Raw genomic sequence first — 16711 nt, forward strand, 5'->3', positions numbered from 1 at the left:
GGCTACGGTGTGGAAAACCGAGATTAACGGTCGTGGGGATTCGTTGCGCTGGCCACGCAACACCCTCTATCCGCTGAAGTTGGCACTAACTTCGCTGATAAGCGGCGGTCGCTCGGTCGGTATAGTTCGCTTGCGGACTAAAAAGAACAGCTACTCGTAAAAAGAATAGGAGACAGAAAATTGCGTAAAGAGAAACATCAGTATTTGTGCCCGTCATCAAATGTTATCGGAATGATGAACGTAAGATGAACGGGGTTACAGATGGGAGAGGGAAGAAATGCACACAAACCTCAGAGGGTAGCCGGACGACCTAGGCGTATATGGGGTTGTAATATTAATATGAGAATGTCTACAAAATTCGTCTGGCTCAGGATGAGAGCCAATGGCAGTCTTATATGGATGAGATAATGAATATTCGTGTCCGAGAAATATCAGTGAATTTATTGACCACTAATTCTATATTCAGCTCTTCACGGTAGCAGAGAGGTCTAAGGCTGTTTTCGCTCTCTCGGAAGGCGGGATCGTGGTTTCGAATCCCACACAAGGCATGGATGTTCAGTATGTGTATGTGTTTATTCTTTGTTTAGGTAGAGACCTTACGACGAGCTAATCACCCGTCCAAAGAGCCCTACCATCTGTAAAATGATCATGAAACTGAGAAATCAGCCCTATGCTCCAAAGTGGGAGCAAGAGGAGAAAAAATCTATATTCACAGATCCCTGATCTCTATGTAATCTAATAAGTCAAATAAATACCAAATTAGTAAGCTAATTAAACACATCTTCGAGTCAACGCACCGCTCTTGTTGTTACACCAAAACACGCATGTTTCATTATCGGAGCATCAACGCGCCGCACGCACCATTAATGGCACACACAATTAACGAGAATGAAAGTTCATTAAGAAATAATGTTACATTTTTCATATCCCAAGAGAAAATCAGTGTGTCTGTATCTGCCTATCTTGAAAACTCATAATTGTAGGCAATATATGCGAACAAAACTGTTGTTCATATGAAGAAAAACTCCGAAAAAGTGTTTATTTTGCTATTACGTGCTTCGGTAGAAACCAAGCCAATTTCTTTCCACATTCCTCTGTCTATAGGAAAAGCATTGGGACCTTGACGACAAAAATATATTTTAATGATAACTACGGTAATGAAACGTGTTCTGAAGGTCTCATAAATGACGCGTGCGTATCCAAGAATGTAGAAGTGTTAAATTATATAACTAGTCTCGGTCGGTAACAGACCGCGCCATAGCTCAAGCGGTTAGTCGCTGGCGTCGCTGGCTTCCCACCGCGGCGGCCGGGTTCGAGCCCGGGTCTAGTTAAGTGGGATTTGTGGTGGACAGATTGGCGCTGGGGCAGGTTTTCTCCGCGTACTTCAGTTTTCCCTGCCAATCTTCATTCCACCAAATTCTCCATCATCATAATCACCCGGCGAAGGTGCATACAAATTCACAAATTATTACGAATATTTCTATGCCTGCTTCATATATATGAAAATTGCAAGCCATAGTAGCAAATATCTCGTCTTTCCTAATAACAACACCTTGCTGTTCTGTTGTTACTTAGCGGTTCTTCTAACTAGTAGTTACAAATAGATCGAAAGATGGCATAAATGAAAGATGAGAAGTACCTCTGCTTCGACCCGTATTCAAACCTTTGCCGGAAGAGCGTTCCCTCTATCTAGCCTTTCAACCTGTCTTCCAGAACTTATCGAATTAATAGCGTGCATATTAATTGAAATAATTATTTCAGAGTATCCCTTAATGGCTATAATGTGTAAGAGTGGATCAGTGGAAGGATTTACTGTGGAAATTGTAACTTGAAGTGGAAATCGTAAATTGCTATATTAAAATTTCGATGTGTTTCATATTAGTAACCAAATATAAACCTATATATATATATATATGAACAAGGATAATTATGCTATTAAGGAAAAAAGTTACATGGCTATTCTGGCTCACATACATTTGACAAGCAACGGAAAGCTTGAAGGGTTTGGCCCAGGAATTGCGTAGTTCCAAAAGAAAAAGGAAGAGAGAAATGAAAAGAAAGAAAAAAAGTGTTAGGATACTTCGCCGGATGCTTTAGTAAAAGATAATCTCAATTCCCTCATCTGTACCTTCTTTGAGATAGTTTCAACTTCCACTCGCCTAGACTTTTCAGTTTTTGCCTGCTTCCACAAGTTATGGAAAACTGAATTACATCACTTCTCCTATAAAAGTTTTAATTGCATATAGACGTGTCTCTTTTCTTCTACATTACTGTACGTTGCCTGGTAACTTCGACTAAGCACATGCAACTGTTGGGCAGCAGTTGGGGTAAGGACTGGAAATGTCTCCCTCCATAATCCAACAGTAGACGTCATTTTCGAACTCCGAAGTGTCGAGACATCTGAAATCATAATAAAGTATCTCCTTGGGTACTGCTATAATTCTGGGGTCATTTACTTCCGAAAATTTAAGCTGCCATTCAGTAAGACATAGTTTTTCCATCTAAACCATTACGAACTTTAATTCTACTCGTTGTTTTGTATGGTTGTGAAATTTGATTTTGTCATATTAAAGGAGGGTGTTTGAGAACAGGGTGTGAGAAGAATATTTGGGCTTGAGTGGAAGTGCACTAGAGAAGATTACATAGGTGTAATAAGAAGATTCATAATTTGAGCTCTTGAAATCAAGGAGGATGGGTGGGATGTGTATCACAGGTATTTGAAAAATGTATATGCTTATGAAATTTTTATCGGGAAATTTTAAGGGATGAGATAACTGAATGCTTAGGCGTCAATCGGAGAATAGGGAATGCAAAAATAGTTTTTAAAGAACTGGACTGGAAAAGTGTGGGTTGGATTCATTCGGTTCAGGATAGGGTTCAATGGCGATCTCTTTTAAACAAGTTAATGACTCTTCAGGATCGATAAATGACGGATATCTTTTCGGTTGCTGAGCGACTGTTAGCTTATCAAGCAATACTTTGCCCTCCGGAGTTCAGTTTACTTCAGAAAGTAAATTAAGTAGGATGCTCCGATTTCGAAAGCAAGAAGTACTCGCTGGAGAAACTCATTGATGACAAAGTAGATAGGGAATAACAAGCTATGAAAACGGATCCGTGGAATATGATGTGAATTGAGTTGAACTGGCTCAAGTTCTATTATTTTGGAAATCTTTACTGCTAACGGACCGCCTCTACGGTCTAGTGGTCAGAGTTCCTGGTTACAGATCCCGAGGTCCGGGTTTGATTCCCCATCGCAACAAGATTTTCTGAGTAGTGGGCCTGGAACGGGGTTCACCCAGCTTCGTGATGATAATTGAGGAGCTACTTCAAGGAAATAGCGGCTATGATCTAGAAAACCGAAATTAATGGCCGTGTGCGTTGCCCTGACAACGCGACAACCTCTATTCGCTAAAGTTGGCAGTAACTTCGCTGAAAAGCGGTGGTCGCTATGTCGGTATAATTCGCTTGCGGACTAAAAGCACCGAGTTATTTGTTTACTGCTGACGAGGTGGAACCTTCGAATTCTGTTGCTAGACAATTATCTCTATATTTAATCATACACCTGTGTAGCCATTCTACTCGAACGGATATTTGTAGTGACATTCACCAGAAAACTTTTGCTTGTGACAAGTGTTTTTGACTTGTTTACATGAGCCAAAGGGGACTGAAGGAAATGGAACAGTAAGATGACAGGAGAAAGCCTCAAGTGCCATTGTTCCCAGCCATACGTGGAACGTCTTTCCCAGGCCACACACCTTGAGTACATAGAGAATTTCAGAACAGGAAAATGGATATTCAGTTTTGTTATGATTTGATATTGCAAGCAGCACAGAATTAAAACACACTGAAGCTCCGGAAGTTTCATAGATCGACGCTCGCTCTACTACCTCGAATTTTCCTCTCTTGAGTACTTCCTCTTAGTTCCCCCACTAGTCTAACCATCGGCCTATGCCGATGATGTGAATCTTCTGGGTGATAATGTAGATACCATAAAGAAAAACACACAAACTTTAATTGACGCAAGTAAAGAGCGTGGTCCAGAAGTAAACACTGAGAAAACTAAGTATATGTTACTGTCTCGTCACCAAAATGCAGGGCAAAATCATGACATACGAGCGTAAATATAGTAAACAGATGTTTTGAAAATGTGGCACAGTTCAGATATTTGGGAACAACGATAACAGATCGAGACCTGATTCAGGAGGAAATTAAGAGGCGATTGAACTCGGGTAATGCTTGCTACCATTCAGTCCAGAACCTTTTGTCTTCTCGTCTGCTGTCCAGAAACATAAAAATTAGAATATACAAAACTATAATTTTGCCTGTGGTTCTGTATGGGTGTGAAACTTGGTCTCTGATATTAAGGGAGGAACATAGACTGAGGGTGTTTGAGAACAAGGTGTTGAGGAGAATATTTGGACCGAAGAGAGATGAAGTGACAGGAGGTTGGAGAAAACTGCATAATGAGGAGCTTCATAACTTGTACTCTTCTCCAAGTGTAATTAGAATGATCAAGTCAAGGAGGATGAGGTGGGCAGGGCATGTAGCCCGAATGGGGGAGACGATGAATGCATATACGATAATGGTGGGAAAGCCAGAAGTAAAGAGACCATTGGGAAGACCAAGGCGTAATTGGGTGGACAATATTAAAATGGATCTTAGAGAGATAGAATGGTATGGATTGGATTGATCTGACTCAGGATAGGGACCAATGGAGGGCTCTTGGGAACACGGTAATGAACCTTCAGGTTCCATAAAATGCTGGGAAATTCTTGAATAGCTGCAGAATTGGTGGCTCCTCCAGAAGGGCTCAGCTCCATGAGTAAGTAAGTAAGTAAGTCTAGCCATTCTGTTTTCGGTTAGTAGTGACGGCGACAAGTGTTTTTGGCTGGTTGATCTTAGGCCTCAAGGTACTACAACAGTAGTAAAAGGTAAAGCTATCCCTGTAACAGGCCATAGAGGCCCATAGGGTTTTGAGACGTCGAGGGTCCCACATTATCTAGACAGTTGGTTCACAGATGGCGGTAAGGTTGTCAATCTTACGCGCCACAAGCTATTTATCCCCCAGAAAATTCCTGGTACTCATTTATATTAGAGGCTGAGTCGATCCCAGGGCCATAGTGTGGCTGGAAGGATTAGGTCAATTGAAAAAATCAACATCGGTGCTAGCACCCGCGACCTTTCGGCTTGTAGCAAAGTGCCTCAACCAACTACGCTACCGTACCCCCATTACAACAGTAGCAGGAGAGAGAAAAGCCATGAACACCGTCCTGCACAACATCCACAGGACTTATTTCCAAAGCTTCGGTGACGCAATAGGGGCCTTGAGCTGCTAACCAATGTCGGATGGGGCCTATGCTGACGTAGGCTGCCGTCGCTGTCATCACTGGGACTACTTTCCGAAGCCCCAGTGAAGTAATAAGTGCCACAGGCAACTAACTTTGGCCGAATGTTGTCTGAGGATAATATTAAAGTAGGTAGGATGAAATCTCAAGTACCGTCATCCGGACTTCACTCTGCTGCCTCAATTTAAGTCAGGAAGGCTGTATTTCTGTCAGACTGACAGTTGTCATTCTGGAAAGTAATAAGTCAATGTATCTGGTAGTTAAGCATGCAATAAAGTGTTAAGTCAGGCAACGTGGTCACTACCTACTCAGACAAAGATGCAACAAGTCAGTCAGTTACCATATTCCCAGAAGTTTGCGTTATTTCGGGCTTGCAGCTTGTGACACTCCTTCAGTACGCACACTTCGTGTTTCTACACTACCATGGATCGCATGAAACACAGATCATACCCGTGAGTGGTGATGACGAAGTTGCCATCCTCATCCTGGCTGCATTCATATTGCACGCACACCCCTGTCTGGCCCCAGGTCTCGTTAACGTCATAAGCCTTTTTGGTGACGTCGCAGTAACACTTGCCAAGGTGTTCTGGAACATTCCCATGAGTTATAAGTTGGGCAAGACTGAGTCCCGGAAACGTGAAACAGAAAAATATGGTCATAAGTCCCGCGGGCGCTGGAACCAAGAATCACTGCGCTGGCGAGGACCAGCAGCAATTTACCCGATCGACTAACCAATGGCTCTGTGGTCTCCCAGACAGCCCTCCTGTACCAGTCCCTTGAAAAGGGACGGCGAAACTTTGGCGCCGACTGAGATACTGGTCGTCACCGGTTGTTGGGATTTGTCAACATTAACAACCGGAGCCACCTGATAATTCAGTAATTCATCAAGCCATAATTGTTTTTTCTCAAGATACGTTTTTGCTGTTAGAATATGTCTAAAATATTTTTATGACGAGTCTATATCAGATAGTGCTGTAAAGGTAAAGTTGTCTCTGTGCTTAACTAATTAAGCACAACGTCATTAAGGCGTATGGGGGAGTGCATGCATAGATCCACATTTTTTTTCAGATAGTACTCTAGATCATTATTATGATATCTTAGATTCTATATCCAATATACTTCCGATATTTAGCCGCGGTGGGAAATTCAAACGTAGGCTTATTAGTTTAATATTTCTCTCACCAGATGTCAGAAGGAATGGTGGTGTAAAGAGACTCCGAAATGCTAAATAATGCACAGAGTGTTTTACGGCTGGGTATGCCGTACTTCGAGGGGAGATTCTGGAGGTAACGTCTAATAAAAGAGTAATAGAACATAGATTCTGTTTGCAACCGTTAATTAACTACGGTTGTTTTAGCAACAGTTCTAAAAATTCCTGTGCTTGATACGCCCCTAAATACGTGTAATTAAAACAATACCCCGACCTTTCGGGGAAAACATTTAAAAACATCACAGACTGATTTTTAATGCTCTTATAATATAAATGATCAGTAACCATCTTCATAACTATCATACATGGAAGTTAATTCTGACTCTTTTCAAAACAAAAGATACCACCGAGATATCCTCATTCGAAATCCTGAAATGAGGGTTTATGGTGTCATTGACAAGCTACTTTGGTACCCTTAGGGGACCTGAACCACAATTTGAGAAACGCCGCGTTTGATTACACCTTCCTTTGTTTTACGTCTTACACTTGTGCGAAAACTAGTTGAAGTACCTGGGTTCGGTTCCAGTATCTTCCTATCCGTATTACAGTAAGCCTCTGCTCGCAAACGAAAGAATACCAACATTACTGACACACACAGCGTGAGCTTCGTTTTGGCCATGATTCTTCACTCACAATTTGTGTCACTCTGATAGGTGCCGCCAGATCTAATCCGAGATGTGTTATGAGTATGTTGGAACACGTCGGCCTCCTGTGCTTGCTCTTCCTTGACGCCTAGGCAGAGCGATAATGCGGTACTGTCTAAGTACGATAAGGCTGTCTGAACAGGATCCTGGCCTGTATAGGCTTAAAACATGATATATATTGTAACGTGTTTGGAATTCAGAAGAGTCACTTCTATGGAAACGCTAGAACAGACCGTTGCATAGTAAGCAACAATAGCGGTATTGTAATCCCAACAGTGAGCCGTTGCGTAGGAATTGCAGAATCAACGAAGCGGCGTTTCCCCGGTGATAGACAACAGAAGGTTCAATGCATAGCAACCGCCGAGGTTGTAAAAGCCCAGCTTCGACATGCCCCCCAAACACATGGTGTTCACATGGCACTCTTTGCGGACGACACCTGTCTGTATGCGACAGATCGCAAGGAGTGTTTTACTGTTAGAAAACTCCAGCGCTGTCTCAGCTCAATGGAGACCTGGTGTGAGCGCTGGAATATTAAAATTAACGAAGATAAGACCCAGGGGGTCTTCTCTCGTAGTCGTCGACCGCCTGACTCTTGTCTCACTTCAAATGGACGAAATGTTCCATTTGCAAATAGTGCAAAATATCTAGGTGTAATCTTCGATAAGAGAGTTACATGGCGATTGCACATAGAAATGATCGAACCCAAGGCCTTCAGAACATTCATTAGAGTATATTCCCTATTCAAAAGTGAGCGATTGAGCGCTACTATTAAACTGACCTTCCACAAAGCTCTTATTAGATCCGTAATGACTTACGCTAGTCCCGCCTGGGAGTTTGCGGCAGACACTCATCTAGTGAAATTGCAGCGCCTGCAAAACAAGTTTCTCCGCACCATTGGCAATTTTCCAAGGCGCACACCGGTCCGCGATTTGCACATGGCATTCAAAACCCCGTACGTATATCACTTTATAACAAACTTATGCAGGAAACAAGCAGAAGTCATACAAAATCATGATAATGAGAATATTCGCAACATCGGACAAGGCGAAGCCCGCCACAGAAAGTATAAGAGGCTTAAACTTGGCGGCGGTCAGACATACGGCCGTTCAAGTGACTAGATTGCCGTGGTAGTGAATAATACTAGAAAAAGGGCATAATCTGTTGTACCGAGCCTGGACTAAGAGAGGCCTTGTATATATTGTACATAGACGTAAGAAATAAGTGTGTATTTGTAAATGTATGTAAATACAGACAGTGGACTTATTAATACAGACTGACTGACAAATGACAGACCCGACCTCTCGTTAGAGAGGGCGCCCCACGTAGACAAGACAGTAACTTCATTCAAAAGAAATATCTGGTCATGAGCCCCAGCTGGGGTTCGACACCAAGACTGACAGACTGACTGACCGTCAGTTGCAACATGACTTTGACTTGACGTTGACTTGAGCAGGTAGCAGAGGGCGGGCCACAGCGACTAGAGGAAATTTGTCGGGGTGGGGAAAAGTAAGGAGTACCGAGCAACTTGGACCCAATAGCCTCGGGACTAGAGATGCCGAGCGTGTACAAAGGGAAGTGCAATGGGATATTTTAATTCGGACCAAATTCAATTTTCATTGTAGAGCTAATGTATTGTGTTATCACAGAATAATACTTAACTCTTCCAATTACAAGCGTTTTTTTATAGTTCCATATCTGTAGCAGGATCAGCAATGTATTTCTTTTGAGAAGGAAGGATGTTTTGAAAAATACTTTGCAAAACCTACATTTTATTACATAGTCTATAAATTTACAAGTCACTTATACTGCTGGCGAATAGGTCTATCACTTAATCGCCTAATTACTGTTATTTAAAGATAATTTTAAAAATAAGATTTTTTTATTATCATCACAGACATTTAAATTTTTCAAATAATGACTTCTGGATCGAGCTGCAAAATGGAAGGTGAGAGGGATAATATTTACTTTCAAATCTGGAGATAGTTTTTATGTTTTACAAGACATACATAAAACGAAAGCCTGGTTCTTGCTTGCCTCTTCGTCTCGTAGGGCCAGTTAGTTGCAGAGAACTTTGGAACAACATTTTGGGAAAGGCTCTTGCCTCTTCGTCGCGTAGGGCCAGTTAGTTGCAGAGAACTTTGGAACAACATTTTGGGAAAGGCTCTTGTCTCTTCGTCGCGTAGGTCCAGTTAGTTGCAGACAACTTTGGAACAGCATTTGGGGAAAGGCTCAGAAGGGTTCCCACTGACGACCCGGCAGGGAGGACTCGCTCCTACAGCACCGCAACTGGACAAAGAGTGACAAGCATTTAATGATTGATTCAAGTAACAGATACACTGGTTGTTGGTCTGCTATGGGCACTTTTATTACCAGCAGCAAAATCATTAACTTACCGAAAACCATGGCCGCGCCATAGCTCAAGCGGTTAGTCGCTGGCTTCCCACCGCGTCGGCCCGGGTTCGATCTCGGGTCTGGTCAAGTAGGATTTGTGGTGAACAAAGTGGAACTGAGGCAGGTTTTCTCCCAGTATTTCGGTTTCCCCTGCCAATCTTCATTCCACCAATTGCTCCACAATCACCCTCACCTATATTCTGAGGCTGGTACAATAGGCCAAAAGTGGCAGCAATACAAGGGACTTAGTCCCACCCCACTAGCAATAATTAAAAAAAAAATACCGAAAACCATCAACTTAATTTTTCTCTCTTATATTTCAGAGTTGAATGAGACAACCCTGAAGTACTGCCCCCTCAAATGGGCCTAATGAAACTAACTTACTAATAAGATGATTAATGACCTTACTGTTTACATTATTTATTAAATAAACAATTCGTTTGCTAACTGCATAAATACGAGTAACTAACATACCAACAAATCAGGTTAGTGACATAATTATATTGAGTAACTGTAATGTTACCACCCAAAGGTTCAAGTTGCTAGCACAGTAGCGCACAACTGAACCCAACCTTGAAACAGTTCAACGCAATTTACATTAATAAAACACTTTTTCCTAAGATCAATTTTAATATTATATTTACTGTCTCCATTTCGATCTTTCAAACAGTTCATTAATTTTCATCCATTATAATTTTCTTAATTTAATTATTCTGGCGATATGAGATCGGCGTCACAGACCATTAATTTCGAACATTATTTTTGGTACTCTGCTTTGCGACTCTGCATACGCCATTGACCTTGATATTTATTTCTTGTGGATACATTCCATAGTTGCATATTTAATCACAACTTCACACTGCCCAGTACGGATAGGATAAGATGTAAGGGGAGGGGATTGGGGCTCTCGCCTCTATAAAACAATTAGTATTCACACGTTTTATTGGGACATTTGCTTATCTAAAACCACGAAAATTTAGTTTGTATTTTTAGTTATTATAAGAAATGAGAACAACAATAAATATTTGTCATAGCCTACATGTTTTGTTACTGATAGGGGCTCCCAGTTTTTATTGCCCCCATGCCTCCACTTTTTATTGTCCCGGGGTCTCCACGCCAGGGCCCCCAAACGTATATATCCAGCCCCAAGGGAGAATGTAGTGCGGCCGCGCCATAGCTCAAACGGTTAGTGACTGGCTTCCCACCGCCGGGTTCGATTCCGAGTCTGGTCATGTGGGATTTATGGTGAACAAAGTGGCGTTGGAGCGGGTTTTCTCCGAATACTTCGGTTTCTCCTGCCAATCTCCATTCCACCAAATTCTCCATCATCATAATAACCCGGGGCAGGCTACAATAGGCCAATCAGTGGCCGCCGTGCCGAGTGGACCCAGTGGGACTTCACCCCCCACTAAGCGAATAAAAAAAAGAAGAATGTAGTGCAATATGTATTTCATTTAATACTTGCCGCATTGATAAATATTTCTAATATAAGTTATATATCTTGATAAGATCTGTATTTCATGTCATTCACTAATTTCTGTATCGTATACAGTGTTTGATGAATTCCCTTCTATTTAGACTTCATGCAATGTAGGATGCATTGACTGGCACACACCAAAATTAAGCTAGACTGATAACTACAATGGGCTGGAGATATAAAATTACATCAGCATGAATCATTAACAATAAAATAGATGTTCCTTCAAATTCTGTATTCTTAAGAATTTAAGTTAATGTAGTGTATGTTATAGTAGTTTTGCAAACATAAAATATGGACAGATGTTCACAACCTCCGCCGAATTTGTTCATTTTATGAAATGTATGCAAATAACTCATAAAGTGGTGTGATACAGTGTTTCCGTTCTTCCTGTTTCCTTAACGTTCTATTTTTCTGTTTTCTTTCTTTCTTTTCTTGCCATGTTCCAATGTCGCAACTAAGCTATAAACCCGTGCAATAAAATATCGTTCCCTCCTGGACTAACCGAAAAAGTATTAAGGTTTTTCATGAACAATACAAGTATGTCTTGAAATGGGTATTAGCTTATTTTGATTTTTCAAAGAAAAGGTCCGAGAGTTAAGGGAGTCTTGGAAACACTGACCTAAACAAAGCTGATTTTTTTCAATTTCTCTTCCATTCTAAACGTTCTGTCCTCGTATCTTATGAATCCATTTCATCCCTCTGCGTTCCGTGGACCACAGACTTCAGAATATTTTTCTTACCCAGTGATTTCGATTACGAAATTGTTTTCCGGTGCTGTGCCACAGCTGTAACTGACGCAACTTCCTGTTTTGCCCCAAGTCTCGCCCACAGCGTAGGCTGCATTGGTCTCGTCGTCATAACATTTTCCAGGATAATCTGGAAAAATTGGTCAATTGGTGAGTTTCGCGTCAACTGTATATGCAACCGTCCGCACATAAAGGAATAAATTAACAAGTATTAGCCCTAAAACATTTTTTTCTATTTTACTGGTACATATAAATGTCCCTAATGATTAAATCTTTGGCTTTCAGTACTAGGTCTACTTGTAAATTTACTACTATGAGTGTGTAGAATGTCACCATGTTAGGTTACAGGTCGTCACCAGGACACTTCCTGATATTGACGTGTTACTTTCCATGCTGAACACTCAGCTTAGTCGGTATAGCGACTCGCTATAAGCTGGACTACTGAAGGGTCAGAGTTCGAGTCCCGTAGGATCAAGAATTTTCTCTCCTCCATGTCGTCCAGACAGGTTCTGGGGTCCACCCAACCTCCTGTCCAATGAGTACTTGTCGCTCTTTCCCCGGGGCTAAAGCGACCGGGATGTGAAGCTGACTACTCACCTCCAACTAATGCCGAGGTCAAGAAATTGTGGATCTATACATAGTGCTTCATTAGTTAAGCACAGGTACAACTTTACCTTTTACACCGATAACCACTAGGTAATTATTTGACAAATTTTCACTCTATCAAAAAGAAAAGTATGAAATAAGTATGTAATATTTTTAACCCGCCCTAAGCATAACACCACGGAGATGCATGGGCGAATTACAGAACTTAAAAATAGACGAAACTAATTGATTAGCTTCATGCTTCTGCCCCTTTATCCCAAAAAAAGAACACTAGTACATGCTGAGAGTGAGGTCGTATGCTCCTAGAATCCATTCTACACACGGTGTGGTCGCGAAGAGAACGATTGCATCTGCTCTACGGGAACATTAAACCTCTTCGTCCAAACAATTCCCCTTCTTACAGAGGATATTTACCTCACTAAATCCAGTAATATTATCTAAGTATATCTCTCTGTGATCACTATATAGCATTATTAAGAGAAAATTTATGTGAGCCTTTGGCAAAGTTGTTTGGCTTCTCAGTATGAAATCTCTTCAAAATACGTTCACCGAGACTACCGGTGACAAGACAGTCATGACGTCCATTTAAGACGATCCATTTGCTTGTTTTAGCTAAGTAACACCTGAAAATGTGACTAAGCTGAATGCAAAAAGAAATAAATACGTAAGCAAAATACTTCGTTTTATTGGTAAAGCACAAGAAATAGAGAACTAGAAATCTCATGTACCTGTACCAACACATGTTGCAAAGGCAAGACTGGCTCAGGAGAGCACTTAGAAACTAGTGAAACGTCTATCAGAAGGGCGCAAAAAAAAAAACGGGTTCTAACATGTGAAGAGTCATTAAACGCAATGTGATATCAAGCACATGAACAGAATATTAGAACAAAAAAAAATCCTATAACTCCTTGGCCTGTAGTCCGCAAGCGAACTATACCGACAGAGCGACCGCCGCTTATCGGCGAAGTTAGTGCCAACTTTTGCGGATAGAAGGTGTCACGTGGTCAGCACAACGGATCCCCACGGCTGTTAATCTCGGTTTTCTAGACCGGAGCTGCTATTTCCTTGAAATAGGTCCTCAGTTATCCTCACGAGGCTGAGTGGACCCCGTTCCAGAGCCACTACTTCTCAGAAAATATGATAGCGCCGGGAATCGAACCCAGGAACTCAGGATCTGTAGCCATGAACTCTGACCAGTAGACCACAGAGACTGTCCAATACCTAATGAAATAGCCACGTATGAAATACGGACAGGGGGTGATTCTTGGAATTGTCCTTTCTGAGGACAATAGAAGCCAAGATTCCGACAGCGGTGGAATGTCAATCACATAGAAGAATATTATATCGAGAGTTATGTTGCGCTTTCTTGATTAATATATATGTGAAGTTCCGTCAATAAAACTGTTGTACACAGCTGCATTAATTATATCTTCTTTATTGTGGCTAGATCTCTGTGTGGGTCTGGACCTCCTCCATAGGCTTCTTCAGTAGGTTCATGACATTCTGTAACAGATTTTCCAGGGTAGCTTTATAAACCCCACGCCCAACACCCAAACTGAAGGACTAGGGGCTACGCTCCAAGTGGTACCTTTTGCAGGAAGACAAGCCTAAGGAGATCGCGTCAGGCATGGCGACACGTACACAAAGAATAACAGACTACATGGAGAATGCCGTCTTCTGAGAATTGGCGCTCGCTGATTTTTCTACCATGAAGTTGGAGGCGATACATTCCTCCGAAACGTCTGTTTACACAATATATGCACGGCGCCACATCCCAAAAGACGTTATTCTTCATAGTCACCTCCGTGAACAACTCAAATCTTAAACAGACTATTTGTTTAACAGCAATACATACTTGGGTTTGCTGGCACAATTTTCCTTGCCGTAGATGCCTCAGTATCCGTATGCAACAGGACAATTGAGGCTATAACTACGGACACACAGACGTAAAACTGCATCGCGGTAGCTATCTGTAACAAATAACAGAACTAATTTTAGAACTGAAATAACTGAGAATTTTTCGCTACGTCTTCCCCGTCCCCATGTTAAGTGGGTCCGGTATCACCACGGCATGACGCGTTCGCAGGTTGCGGATGGAGGAGCAGTGGCAGACAGCCGACAAGAGGAGATCCTTCAGCTTGAGAGTTGGTCGTGGGGCTAACCAGCAAGCGATTATACATTTTACGACGGAAATGGGAATGAGAATCATGAATTAAGGACAGGATTTCTTGTACATTAGAGAATCATATCAGCGGTAACGAGGGTAGACTCCGTTAGTGATAGGATATTTGTATAATAAGAAGCTGTCACTGGCGTGATATCATTGTTCTGAATATACTTGTGTCAACAGTGGATAAAACTAACGATACGAAGGGCAGCTTCTCTGGGGAACTAGAACGTGTATTTGATAACATTCTATTGGAGAATTTAAGCGTCGAGGAAGACAGAGAAGACATTTTCAGACGTACATCAGTTGGGAGACAGGATAAATAGCATAAAGAAGAATATACATTGAATTGACTGCAGAAGGAAGATTGCTCCAGAAGAAAGCACAGAGAAAACTAAGTATATGTTGATATTTGGTCATCATAATGCAGAACGAAATCATAACACAAAGAGAGCACGTTTTGAAAGTGCGGCAGTGTTCACATGTTTGGTAACGACTGTAACAGATCAGTATTAGATTCACGCTGTCTCTCTGCAGGCGGCGACCAACTGAGAATGTGCAGATGTCTGGTCACCAGAATGTCATCTGAAGGAGCAGTATGGGGACCGGTATGTAGCCGTAGGGCGCCGCCGAAAGCCGAAATAACGGACTCAGGCAATGGTGAGCCCCGGAAAAAGTTGGTCTCCGCCTGCAGAGGAATGATACGCAGTGCAGGAGAGACACGGCGCAAGGGACACAGTCGTTAGGCAGAAATCAAAGACAACGTTGTACAAGGAACCCGGAAAGGACGGGCGTTCGATTATACATATATTCAAAAACAAAATGGGACGAAACCAACACAAACGCGATTAAGAATTACGAAATAAAAAATATAACACAAACTTAATCGAAAAATCACTTCCACAACCAGAAAAACAAAGTATACACACTGACGTCCGATACCACAAGACAAAATGGGCCATTTTTATATATTGCGTCTAAGAAGTAAGGCAATTACCAGGATTTTTAAAAACACGAGAATAAAATTAGCATTTCGCACACAAAACACAAGACAAAACATAGTAAAGCATCATACACACAGATAAATATAACAATGGCAATATTTATCAAATTAAATTCCTAGACTGCCCAATAAAATATATCAGACGAACAGGTAGAATATTCTTTATAAGGAAGACATTCACGCCATTCGAACCATATACTAAACACAGGGTATATATACAGAACAATAACAGATACTATGGATGTCATAAAGGCGGGAAGGAAGGGCAGACATATGAACACCTCGGAAAAATATCGCAATATATAAAACTAGTAGGGACAGCTAGCATATAAACGACATATACGTACATCGACACATATAACCCCATATTTCGTACATTACACGAACTGTACGGCAGATAGCAGCACACGTCCCCACGAAAGACATATAAGCAGAAACATCATACAGAACGCCCATACAGAAGTAACAAACCTAACAAACACTCGACTAGTGTGGATGTACATGGCAATGGGGCACGTAAGTATAAAAAGATAACAACAGACACTTAAATATAGCAAAAACATATATTAATAAGTCATAAAGTTAATAGAAAGTCCGTCGAGTGTAACAATTTGTAGGTCACTTTTTATTATTATTATTTATTATTACTTATTATTATTATGTTTCGGTTTGACACAACCATCATCAGAGGCACTTGCTATAATTATGGAAACACTGTCGCTGGTTTTGATGTTCACAATTATGTTTGTCGTGTGGACGTTGCTACGATATGTTGACGTGTAAAAGCACAAAACATGCTAAGATAGTTGAGTACACTCTCAATTCTCACTTTTCATCCGAACCTATTTTTAAGTTAAGACGCTAAAATGTTAAAATATTTGATATAAAATGCTGAGCCCCTGCTTGTTAATTCATCCCGAAGATGGGAGACGTCAGCTTGAGGTTGTATGGCTGCAAAGATATTATATTACTTAGGATTTTATATATTATTATATATATCCCATCTTCGGGATGAATTAACAAGGAGGAGCTCAGCATTTTATATCAAATATTTTAACATTTTAGCGTTTTAACTTAAAAATAGGTTCGGATGAAAAGTGAGAACTTGAGAGTGTATTC

General features: G+C 41.3%; 2 protein-coding genes across 2 annotated transcripts in view; one reads left to right on the top strand and one right to left on the bottom strand.

Annotated features, from left to right (window-relative positions):
* Nucleotides 1-2071: 2071 nt before the first annotated feature.
* Nucleotides 2072-7431, bottom strand: LOC111872206 (U-scoloptoxin(16)-Er12a). Its single transcript, XM_023865853.2, has 3 exons — nt 7066-7431; nt 5796-5931; nt 2072-2400 (listed from the first exon to the last, which is right to left on the bottom strand). The coding sequence occupies exons 1-3, from the start codon at nt 7172-7174 to the stop codon at nt 2295-2297; spliced, it is 351 nt and encodes a 116-aa protein (XP_023721621.1). The 5' UTR covers nt 7175-7431; the 3' UTR covers nt 2072-2294.
* A 6969-nt stretch (nt 7432-14400) lies between these two features.
* Nucleotides 14401-16711, top strand: part of LOC111872203 (axonemal 84 kDa protein) — a 64935-nt gene continuing 62624 nt past the window's right edge. The window contains exon 1 of the mRNA XM_033754593.1: nt 14401-16108. Within this exon, the coding sequence (XP_033610484.1) occupies nt 16088-16108 (21 nt within the window). The 5' untranslated portion in view covers nt 14401-16087. The remainder of the gene's footprint in view (nt 16109-16711) is intronic.

This window comes from Cryptotermes secundus, unplaced genomic scaffold (genome assembly GCF_002891405.2).
Source record: "Cryptotermes secundus unplaced genomic scaffold, Csec_1.0 scaffold677, whole genome shotgun sequence".
NCBI classification, from domain to species: Eukaryota; Metazoa; Arthropoda; class Insecta; order Blattodea; family Kalotermitidae; genus Cryptotermes; species Cryptotermes secundus.

Excerpts from the sequence above, each read along its gene's own strand:
- LOC111872206 (XM_023865853.2), bottom strand. The coding sequence starts at position 7,174 with ATGGCCAAAACGAAGCTCACGCTGTGTGTGTCAGTAATGTTGGTATTC. Across the intron at positions 5,932-7,065 it reads GATACTGGAACCGAACCCAG|AACACCTTGGCAAGTGTTAC; the intron begins GTACTTCAACTA and ends GGAATGTTCCAG. Across the intron at positions 2,401-5,795 it reads TTCGTCATCACCACTCACGG|ATGTCTCGACACTTCGGAGT; the intron begins GTATGATCTGTG and ends TTATGATTTCAG.